This window comes from Equus asinus, chromosome 26 (assembly GCF_041296235.1).
Source record: "Equus asinus isolate D_3611 breed Donkey chromosome 26, EquAss-T2T_v2, whole genome shotgun sequence".
NCBI lineage: Eukaryota > Metazoa > Chordata > Mammalia > Perissodactyla > Equidae > Equus > Equus asinus.
Window position 1 is genome coordinate 34,758,388 of NC_091815.1, and position 11,624 is coordinate 34,770,011.

At 52.8% G+C, this 11,624-nt stretch overlaps 1 protein-coding gene across 1 annotated transcript; it reads left to right on the forward strand.

Moving 5' to 3' along the window:
- The first annotated feature begins 2,965 nt into the window (after positions 1-2,965).
- LOC106845495 (kallikrein-4) lies at positions 2,966-7,266 on the forward strand. Its single transcript, XM_014863720.3, has 6 exons — positions 2,966-3,236; positions 3,820-3,891; positions 5,224-5,380; positions 5,754-6,004; positions 6,091-6,227; positions 6,829-7,266. The coding sequence occupies exons 1-6, from the start codon at positions 3,116-3,118 to the stop codon at positions 6,979-6,981; spliced, it is 891 nt and encodes a 296-aa protein (XP_014719206.2). The 5' UTR covers positions 2,966-3,115; the 3' UTR covers positions 6,982-7,266.
- Positions 7,267-11,624: the final 4,358 nt, after the last annotated feature.

The window sequence follows — 11,624 nt, forward strand, 5'->3', positions numbered from 1 at the left end:
TGGCTGAGAGAAGACTCAAAGGGGAGCCGTGAGTGGGGTGCCACTTATCAAGAGGGGGGCCTGGGGGCTGGGTTTAGGTCAAGTTGCGGGAAATTAAAACTATGTTTTGTCACTATTTTTAAAGTGACTTCCAGAATGCTTAATAATCTTTCTTTGTCCTTGTCTCTCCGTCTCTGCCCCTGTCTGCGCCCATCTCTCTGTCCCTCTCTATTCTGTGTCTATCTCTGTCTCCCTCTGTGTCTTGATCTGTCTCTGTCTCATTCTGCGTCTCTATCTCTGTTTTTCTGTCTTTATCTCTTCTTCCTGTCAGTCTCTGTGCCTCTCCATCTCCATCTCTGTCTCTCTTTGTCTCTCAGTCTCATGTCTCTGCCTCTTGTCTCTGTGTCTCTGTTTCTCTTTGTCCCTTGTCTCTCTGTATCTCTGTCTCTTGTCTCTCTGCGTCTGTCTTTCTTTGTCTTGTCTCTATATCTCTCTGTGTCTCTCATCTCTCTGTCTCTTGTCTCTCTCTGTCCTTGTCTCTTCTCCCTGTTTTCTCCCCTGTGTCTCTGTTCCTCTCTGTCCCCCTGTCTCTGCCTCCATCTCTCTCTGTCTCTCTCTACATCCTTCTGTGACTTTATTTCTCTGTCTCTGGCCCCAGCCTCCTCGTTCACGTCTGTCTCTCTCCATCTCTGCCTCCCTCCACCCCCAACCCCAGCCTGGGTTCTGACGCTGGAGTCCCATTCCAGGAGCCATACCCAAACCATTCCCACCGGCCAGGCTGGAAGCATCTCCACGGTGTGACTCCCCCACAGCTCTGTCCTGGACCCATCCCCAGATAACTGAGTCTCGTCTGCCTGGCCTCAGGCAGGACAGGACACAGGAGAGGCCACAGAACAGGGTCAGAGGGACGCCACGCCACTCCCTTCTCCCTCCTTCCGGCTGCCCAGCCCTGTCCCCCAACACCGGCCCCAACCAGCCTCCTCCCACCGTCCAGACCTTAGTCACGTCTGGGCGGCTGTGAGACCTGAGCCCATCCCGCAGCCCCCACGCCCCTGGCCTCCTCCGTCCTTGTGGTCAGAGCAGCTGGTCCCGGGAACAGGGCAGGGGTGTGTGTGTGGGGGTGGAGGGGTGGTCTGTGCCACCAGGAGACTGAACACAGGCAGACAGATGGACTCAGAGCCAGAGAACAGACAGACACCAAGAAAGAGTCGGAGACAGAGAAATCAGAGAGAGCGAGAGAGACAGGAACACGCCAGAGAGACAGGGATGAGGCCCGAGAGAGACAGAGAGAGGCGCAGACACTCATGCTTCATCATCACGTCACCTGTCCCCACAGCCCCTCATCTCATCTTCTGTCCACACAACCCCTCATCAGCGCCATCCACACCTGCTCCTCCGATGATCTCACCTGCCCCATGGCCTTAAACACCGCCTCCCCCCGGTGACTGGCTGAGGTTTCTCACCTGCGCTGACCTCTCCCTGGCCCTCCGCATCCTGCATCTGACCGCCTGGCTTCTCACAGGTGTCTCCATGCTGCCTTGCTCTGTCTCCACAAACGGGGCCCCAAAGGGGCCATCAACAGACCAAGCCTCCCGCCCCCCTTGCCTCCCTCCCCCCTCCCTCCCCTGATTTCCACCCATCAAGCAGTCTGGACCTCGACTCCACCCCCACAACGAGCCCTGTGCCCATTCATTTCCCTCCTCCCTGGACCACAGCCTCTCCCACTGGGCTGTGGCCGCCTCCCACCTCCGCGCTGGTCTCCCTGCCTCCATCTCGCCCCCTACAATCATTCTCCACTAGGGGATGTTTTTTAAAAGTCAATAAGATCCTGTCCCCCTCCCTACCCTGTGCTTAAAAGCCATTGCACTTAAAGTAAACGCAAACTCCTCTTCCTGGCGTGCGAATCCTGCAGGATCTTCCCCAGTCCTCCACCTCACTCTGCCTCACGCACACCGAGTTCTCTCTTTTTCCTGCAAGGCTCGCGGGCATGATGGCTCTCAGCCCAAATGTCCCCTCCTCTGAGACTCCCAGACCCCCACCTTATCTATGGTCACCCCACCCCCAGTCCCGGTCACTCTCTACATCACCCGTGTTCTCTGCACACGCATGACTACCAGATATTTGCTTGTTCCGTAGTTTTTCTGTTTGTCTGCCTCCCCAACTAGGATGGGAGCCCCAGGAGCGCCAGAATTTGCTTGTTCCTTCCTGTGTGTGTCGAGGGTGGACAGGAGAGCTCGGGGCACGGCCAGTATACGACTGCTTTTTGCTAGTGAAGACTTGGTCATGCTCCCAAGGACCGGGCGCCCCCCACACGCCTGACATTGCATCAAGGTGCCTCCCCGTGTTATCTCTTCGCATGTATTTTGGGAGAGAGGAACGAAGGCTATCCAGATTTTATGGAGGGGGAAGTGGAGGCCCACAGGGGTGCAGCCACCTACCCGAGGTTCCAAGGCTGAAGGTGATGCAGGATTTGAAGCCAGGAAAGTTTGATGGGGAAGTACAGTGTGTGTGTGGGGGGCGGGTAGCGAGAATGAGAGATTGAATGAGAGAGAGAAAAATGAGACGAAGAGAGAGGGAGAACGATGGAGAGAGAGAGAGGATAAAGATGGAGGGAGAGAGAGAGGATAAAGATGGAGGGAGCGAGAGGGGAGAAAGATGGAGAGAGAGAGAGAGAAAGAAAGATGGAGAGAGAAAGAGACAGGGAGAAAGAGAGAGGAGAAAGATGGAGGGAGAGAGAGAGAGAGAACGATGGAGGGGCAGAGAGAGAGCAGAAAGATAAAGGGAGAGAGAGAAAGATGGAGAGAGAGGAAAAAGATGGAAAGAGAGGAGAAAGATGGAGAGAGAGAGAGGAGAAAGATGGAGGGAGAGAGAGAGAAAGCTGGAGAGAAAAAGAGAGAGGAGAAATATAGAGGGGGAGAGAGAAGAAAGATAGAGGGAGGGAGGGGGAGGAGGGGGCGGAGAGAGAGAGCGAGAGAGAGGGGAAGCTGAGAGAGAACCAAGAACCAAGACATAAGGGGAGTGAGCCCAGGGTCTCCTCGCTGGGTCCCTGCTCCCAGCCCCTCCCAGCCCCTCTGGCCCCCTGGCCCCGAGGCAGCCTGAGCGCTGAGCTGGAAGCTCCCAGCACCTGACCCCAGGAATGTGTCCCTGGGGGCAGGCCTGCCCAGCTGGGGATGCTTATAAGCCCCACGGGGACCCGGTAGGAGGCAGCAGGCGGGAGCTCAGCCGGGCACAGCATCCAGGAGCCCCGAGGCAGCCAGGTGAGCATCCCAGTGGTCCCCACCCACTGCCCCCAGAGCGACTCTCCCTCCAGCTCCACGTCACTATGCCTCTCAGCCTCTGGACCTTGTATCTCCTCTCCAGGAGCCTCTCAGTCTCTCTGTAGTTAGCAGCATCTCTCCAATTCTCTCTCTGTCTCCTCCAGTCTCTCTTTCTCTGAATCTCTCTCTCCACGACTCCGACTCTCTGTTTGTCTCTCTCAGCTGCCCTGTTTCCATCTTCCCTCCATCCCCGAGGGGCCATGTCTCCATCCTCCTACCTCTCCCCATTTACAGATGGAGAGACACTTTCTCTGTGGCTTCCTCCCCACCTTGTTCTCTCTCTTTCTACTTCTCTCTCCCCTCTTTTTTCCTCTCTTGGCCTCTGCATCTCTGTGAGTTCTGGATCTCTGGGCTAGGACCCTAGCCCCTATAATGTGTGTGTTGGGGTGGGGGTGGGGGTTGGTATAGGTCCTTGTCTGCCCCATAATATCCCAGGGGGACAGGGAGGGAGGGAGAAAGAGACAGATGGAGAGACATGGGCTGTAGGCCCCCCAGACTCACCTGAGATGACCCTCATGCCCAGGTGCCGACAGGATGACCACAGCAGGAACCCCCTGGGGCTGGTTCCTGGGGTGCCTCCTCCTCAGTGTCACAGGTATCTGAGTGTGTGTGTGTGTGTGTGTGTGACTGTCTGTGCCTGAGGGCACAGTGTTTGTTACCGTGCAGGCGTGACTCAGTGTCCTCCCGGCTGTGACTAAAGCTGCGTGTGTGACAGCACTGTGTGGCCGTTGCTCTCCAGTCGCACATGTGTGATTCCTTGTGTCACAGGGAGCTTGCGTGTGTGCCACCTGTGTCCTGTGTGTATGTGTGGCTTTGTACGCCTCTCTGTGTGACACAGTGTGACGGGGCATGTGGTCGTACCTGTGCATGATCACCGACTGTGAGAGTCGGTGCATTACTAGGTGAACGACGCTGACAGTCTGTGCCTCTGAGCATCTGGCGGAGTGACAACTGGTGTGAGGACGCTGTGAGGACGTGGGAACCCCAGGGTGCCGCTCAAAGGGAGACGGTGCTTCTAGGAGAGTCACCCATTGTTGGGAATCTGTGCCTGCTTCCAGGGCCCCTCGGGGACTCACGTCCAGGGACGATGTCTGGGGTCTCTGTGTGAGCCCGCTTGTAGCAGGTGCGACTGTGGAGGAGGTGAGCCGGGGAAGACGCGACTCTGAGGGCCACAGGGAGCGACACTGCCCCCTTGAGCAGCCGGCTGTGTCACCCTTGCCTCTGCCACCCTGTGTGAAGGGTCTGCTTGTGCTGGGGGACTGTGGCCCCAGACGATCATGAGCCTGGCATGCTGCTTGTGTGTGTGTGAGAGAGAGAGAGAGAGAGAGACATAGCATGTGGGTCCCGGAGGTGGGTGTGACAGACCCAAAGCTCACGCTCCCCCTGACAAGTGACCCTATCTCCTGTACCCTGATCTCCGCCTCCTGTGTCCCAACCCACCCCAAGGAACCTGACCCGCCCCCAGGAGATCTAGCCTCATCCCCTGAGCCCACCTCCCCATTCCGGATACCACCACTAAACACCCGGTCTCTGCCGTCAGGATCCCAGACTCCACCCCTAGGGCCCTGGCCACGCCCCCGCACCATAGCCCTGGTCCGGCCCCCAGTGCTGTGATGCCCCCCCAGGAGCCTTAGTCCCGCCTCCTGAGCCTTCCCTGCTAGCCATGACCACGGACTCCTGAACCGAGACTCCACCCCCAGAAGCTTTGGTTCCACCCTGAGCCCACCTCCCAGTCCTGTCTCTGTCCACGAAGCCCTGACCACGCCCCTACACCATAACCCCGCCCCCAAAGGCCTGGCTCCACCCGGAGCCCACCTCCCAACCCTGACTGTCCACGAAGCCCCGACCACGCCCCTGCATTGTGACCACGCCCCCAGGAGCCCTGGTTCCCCACTGAGCCCGCCCCCAGCCCTGACTCCGCCCCCAGGATGCCTGGCCTCCATGGGCCGGATCATCAACGGCGAAGACTGCAGCCCTTACTCGCAGCCCTGGCAGGCCGCACTGTTCACGGAAGAGGAGTTCTTCTGCGGGGGCGTCCTGGTGCACCCGCAATGGGTGCTGTCGGCCGCGCACTGTTTTCAGAAGTGAGTGGGGGTCAGCATGGGGCGGGGGCGGGGCCTGGGGGGACCTGGATGTTAGGTTAGGTGAGGGGAGGGCCCCTAACATCAGGCTCAGCCTCCAGGTGCTAATGTGCAAATCGCTGTGAAGGAAGGCTCTGCGAGGGAGGCGGGGGCTGTTGCTTTGGAAAGACTCAGAATCCTGGGTTGAAATCCCAGCTCAGCTGCTGCGTCACTAGCGAATGAAGGCACGACCTTGCCCCTGGATTACTGACAGTGAGCGAGGATTTGAGATCATGGCGAGGAGCTGTTAGCAAGGACGATGGGGTGTGGTTGAGGGCCAGAAAGGAGATAAAGGTGTAATTGCTACAAAACCCACCCGTCCCCCCGTGGCCCTCAGCTCCTACACCATCGGGCTCGGCCTGCACAGCCTTGAGGACAACCACGAAGAAGGCAGCTGCATGATGGACGCCAACCTCTCCATACAGCACCCAGAGTACAACAAGCCCTTTTTAGCCAACGACCTCATGCTCATCAAGTTGAAAGAATCGGTGATCCAGTCTGCCACCATCCGCAACATCAGCATCGCCTCCCAGTGCCCCACCCCTGGGGATTCTTGCCTCGTCTCGGGCTGGGGTCTGCTGAAGAACGGTGAGCTGAGGAGGGTGAGTGTGTCTGCCCTCCCTGAAGGGTTCTGCGCCCAGCCAGAGGGGCTGACCCGGAGCTCTGCGTCCCAGGCAGCCAGCCCAACGTGCTCCAGTGCGTGAATATCTCGGTGGTGTCTGAGGAGAGCTGCAGTGCGCACTATGACGCCTTGTACCACCCCAGCATGTTCTGCGCTGGCGGAGGACAGGACCAAAAGGACTCCTGCAAAGTGAGAGATGGGGGAAGGGGAGAGCGGGGAGACCCAGGGACAGACGGAGAAGGGAAGGCGACAGAGACACGAGGGGACATGCAGTGAGAAACAGAGACACGGGGGCATAGTGACAATGCGAGAGAGATGGGGAGGAACAGAGAGACACAGGAATAAAGAGGAGCCAAGAAAGACAGAAACAGAAATAGACACAGGGAGGCGGGAACACAGAGAGACAGAGAGAGGAATACACCTGGAGAGACAGACAGACTCACAGAGATGAAATGCAAAGAGAAATAGGAAAAAAACAGAATCTACAAAGAGACGCAGAGAGGCACTGAGAGTCTGGAAGTCGATGAGACAGAGAAACAATCCAGAGGGGCAGACAGAGGAGAGACACAAACAGAGACAGAACAGCAAACCCAAGAGAACCGGCTAGCTGTTAGGACCGAGAGGAGCAGAATCAGGTGGGGTCAGGGCTGTGGAATGGAACCCCTAAGGGGTGTGTTGCTATCTTTTTTGAAGTTTTTTTTCTGTCTTTGTCTCTCGGTCTCCTTTGGTTCCTGTCTCATCTCACATCTCTCTCCACCTCTCGTGTTTTGGATTCCCTCTCCAACAACAGGGTGACTCTGGGGGCCCTGTGGTCTGCAACGGGTACCTGCAGGGCCTCGTGTCTTTCGGACAAGCCCAGTGTGGCCAACCCTACGTTCCAGGCGTCTACACCAACCTCTGCAAGTTCACGGACTGGATCCAGAAAACCATCCAGGCCAGTTAACTCCTGGGGCTGGGACCCCTGAAACTGAACCCCCGAATATATGCAGCTGAAGGAATTCAGGAACCTGAGTTCGTAGTGCCTTTCTCCATCAGACCCTGGAGTCTAGACCCTCAGCCCCCTCCTCGCTCAGCCCCAGGAATCCAATCCCACCAAGTCTTTTCCTGTCCACAGCGCCCCCTGGTGGCACAATGTTGACCAGCCTTACCAGTGGTAGAGAAAGTTGGTTTTTCACCTTTTTTGGTTCCTTCCCCTAAGTCCAGAAATAAAGTCTAAGGAAGCACGGGCTCCGTTCGAACTGTCCTCCTTGCTTCCATTCCCATTCAAAGGACTCCAGCAAATAGCTTTTCTTCCTTGGGCCTCGGTTTCCCCATCTGGGAAATGGGAGTCTTGACCAGAAGGGCCCCAGGGTCCCAAAGGAAGGAGACATACCAAGGAGGTTAAGAGAAATGGATTCTGTGCACGTTGTCCAATTTCTGAAAAGGCAAGTCGGACAAGGGCAAATTAATGGGGTTTAGTTGACCAATTTTGGTTTCGTCTTCTTAAAGGCATTTTAAGAATTTTTAATGTATATCTGCCTCAGGACCATGCTGCTGTAGCTGGAGAATGGTGGGAAGAATCATGACGAGAGCTGCTGTGGGTGAGAGATAGGGAGAGCAAGGGGCAGAGATGGGGGGAGACTGAGGGCCCAAGAACATGAGGAATTGTTATTATACTCTTCATCGATAAATTATATTAACAAGAATATACTGGTAAGAACTAATATTCAAGAATACATTCATAAATATATTATTTATGAATCTACTCGAAAGAAGATATTCACATTTTTATGTACCTCTTATCTTCAAAATATAAGGGATATTCAAAAATATTCAAAAATAAGGGATGAAATAACTGAAAGGGAAATAGACAAATCCCCGTTCATAGAAGAGGATTTTAAGATGCCTCTTCGCAAATGGCAGAACACACAAGATGAAAATGAATAAGGAGGGGCCGGCCCTGTGGCCTAGCGGTTAAGTTCAGTGCACTCCCTTCGGTGGCCTGGGTTCGGTTCCTGGGCATGGACCTACACCACTCCTTGGTGGCCATGCTGTGGCAGCGACCCACATTCAAAATAGAGGAAGACTGGCACAGATGTTAGCCCAGGGCAAATCTTCCTCAGGGGAAAAAAAGAAAAAAGAATAAGGACATAGATGATTTGAACAACAGGATTGACAAACTTCACTTAATGGTCACATGTAGCACATTGCACCCAGCATCTGAAGAATATGCAATCTTTCTGAAACGCATATCTACCAGAATGGCTAAAATCAAAAGGATGACGGCACCGAGTGTTGGCTAATACGTCGAGCAGCTGCAGCTCTCATACCGTGCTGGGGGGAGTGTAAAATGGTACAACCGCCTTGGGAAATAGTGTGGCAATTTCTTAGAAAGATAAACATACGTCGACCCCACGACCAGCAAGTCCACTCCTAGGTATTTATAGCAGAGCAATGAAAAGAAAATAGACTTGCCAAGGATGTTCAAAGTAGCTTCATCCACAGCAGCCAAACTGGAACCAACCCAAATGTCCAGGAAAGGGTGAGTGGACCAACCATGACATATCCACATAACAGAGTGCTCCTCCGTAATAAGAAGTGAACTGCTGATGTGCACGACAACATAGGAGCATCTCACAGGCATTGTGCTGAGTGACGGAAGCCAGACACAAGCTATTATACACTCATGCGCCCCAGGGTGATGTTTCGGTCAATGACAGGCCACATATCCGATGCTGGTCCCATGAGATCAGCACCATAGAGCCTAGGTGTGCAGTAGGCTATACCATCTAGGTTTGTGGAAGAACACTCTGTGATGTTCGCACAACGACGAAATCGCCTAGTGACGCGTTTCTCAGAATTATCCCCGTCGTTAAGTAACGCATTACTGTACACTGTACGATTCCATTTATAGAGGAAATTCGAGCACAGGCAAAACTAATCTAGGTTGCCTGGTTGCTGGGACAGGAAGACACGGGTGGCTGTGGAGACAGACTGGGAAGTGACACGAGAGAACTTCCTGAGGTGGCGGAAATGTTCTCTAACTTGACAGGAGTGAGGGGCTACGTGGGGGCATGCATCTGTCAGAACTCCCAAAGGGGACACTTGAAACTTGCACACCACACTGTGTCTGCCTCATAAAGAATGACCCCTCGATAAAAAACTTCACACAGCCTTTACGAAAACTGAGCTACGAAGCAAGTCGCAACCAAGTTCAAAGTTACAATATGCACAGGATGTTGTCTGACCAGATTGTGATTAAGCTAGAAATCGTGACAAAATGATAACCAGAAAAGCCCCATGTGTTCTGGCTTTTAAAATATGCTTCTAAATAAACCACAGCTCAAACAAGAAATCATAACGGAAATTAGAAAATATTGTGAATTACATGATAAGGAAAACACAACATGATAAAATAGCAAGAGTAACACTAAAGAATAGAAATAGGGAAATAAATTCCAAACAAGCAGAAAGAGAAAAATAAAATAAGGGGGGGAAAATCCCACTAAATCAAATAACCCAGAAAAGCTAGGATGCATGGAAAAAGCAGGATAAATAGTAATTTAAAAGTAAGATAATATCAATAGTGCTAAATATATCAATAATCACAATAAATGCAAGTGGTTAAAACTCAGAATAGAATTCTTTTTTTTTAGTATGCTTTTTGGTGAGGAAGATTGGCCCTGAGCTAAGATCTGTTGCCAATCTTCCTCCTTTTTTTTCCCCCCAAAGCCCCAGTACATAGTTGTAAGTCATTCTAGTTCTTCCATGTGGGACGCCACCACAGCATGGCCTGATGAGCAGTGTGTAGGTCCATGCCCGGGATCCGAACTGCTGGACCCTGGGCGCCCAAAGCGGAGCACGTGAACTTAACCACTCAGCCATGGGGCAAGCCCCCAGATTACAATTTAAAAGACTGTTATACGCTGTTTACAAAAGACACACTAAAAGCTCATAGAAAAGTTGAAAGCAGGGATGAAAAGAAAAGAAATATTACCCCTTAGATAAGTACCGTAGCTTTACTAATGTCAGTCAAATAAGGCATTCACACTGAAACCATTATTAGACATAGTGGATTGCTACAAAATAATAAAAAGTTCTTTATAACAAATATAACAATTCTAAACCTGAATATTCCTAATAAAATAGCTTCATAGTACTTAATATAAAAACTGGTAAGACTACAGGGGCAAATGGACTGATTCACCCATTAAAAGTGTGAGATTTAAAAAGATAAAAAATGGGGCTGGTGCTGTGGCTGAGTGGTTAAGTTCGTGCGCTCTGCTTCGGTGGCCCAGGGTTTCACTGGTTCGGATCGTGGGCATGGATGTGGCACCGCTCTCAAGCCACGCTGAGGCGGCGTCTCCATGCCACAACCAGAGGCACTCACAACTAGAATATACAACTACGTACTGGGGGGATTTGGGGAGAGAAAGCACACACAAAAAGCGTGAGATTTCAACACAGTTATGTATCATAAAAAGGATTCGGTGTCATAGTCACGTTCTCCAACCACGATGCAAGAAAATTAAAATTCAGTGAGCACATTGACAGAATACCCACACACGCAGAAGTTAAAACACAACCACCTCTCTAAATAATTCACGATGAAAATTAAATCATAATGGGAAAACTCCTAATGGAAATTTTAGAATGTTGAGAGTTGAATGATAAAGTATATATATATATTACACAGCAAAACTTGTGGGAAGCAACCGATTTATAGCTTTAAACGATGATATTAGAAAAGAAGAATGGATGAATATAAATGAGCCACTGTGTCAGAGAATACACCTAACGCAAAGGAGACACTGAGACGGGGAGACCTCCAGGAATCAAGAATGGGGTGTTAGCTGGAGGTGAGGGCAGCCTGGGGTTCTGGGCCAGAAGTCCCTCAGTGCCTGGCCCCAACCCCTGCTCTGGGCATCCGGATCTGGGAGGTGGTAGGCGGAGGGGCGTGGACCGAAAGATTGCACCGTCTGACCGCTAAGGCATGTGGCCACCAGCCCTAGGGGTGGGACAGCCCGGCAAAGAGATGCTTATAACTCCGCGTGGAGCTCCGTGTGGCTCCAAGAACTGGCGGCAGATGGCAGCTCAGCCCAGGCCAGATGGGCCACATGAGTGAGTGAAAGCGTGTGGCTGTGTCCTGCCTCTCTGCCCCCCATCTCACCTTCTGGGTGTCTGACGTCTGTGTCTCCGTCTGTGAGTCTCTGAGTGTGTCTCTCTCTGGCTCGTATCTCTCCCTCTGTCCCTCTCTGTCTCTGTACCCTCCAGACTCAGCATCCCGCCAGCTCTCCTCTCAAGCTGTGTCGCCATCACCTGGTTCTGCCTAGCTTGGACGCTTTTGCTTTCTCTCTCTCCCTCTCCCCGCTAGTGTCCATGTTTCCGAGTTTTACTCCGTGTTTTTCTGATTTTTCTTTTTGTCACCGTCACTCCATCTTCCCACTGCTGCCACTTCCTGTTGTCGACTCTTTATCATCTCCTCCTGGCTGTGTCGCACTCCCGTTCTCTACGTCCCTAGGCTCCATGTCTCAGGGCCAAAATCTCGGAGCCGAGGATGAGGTGTCCTTTCCCTGCCCAGAGATCTCCCGGGAGACAGTGGGAGAA

Bases quoted from the DNA above. Each gene is read 5' to 3' on its own strand.
- LOC106845495 (XM_014863720.3), top strand. From the start codon at position 3,116: ATGTGTCCCTGGGGGCAGGCCTGCCCAGCTGGGGATGCTTATAAGCCC. The intron at 3,892-5,223 runs GTATCTGAGTGT...CTCCGCCCCCAG, and splicing joins CCTCCTCCTCAGTGTCACAG to GATGCCTGGCCTCCATGGGC. The intron at 6,228-6,828 runs GTGAGAGATGGG...CTCCAACAACAG, and splicing joins ACCAAAAGGACTCCTGCAAA to GGTGACTCTGGGGGCCCTGT.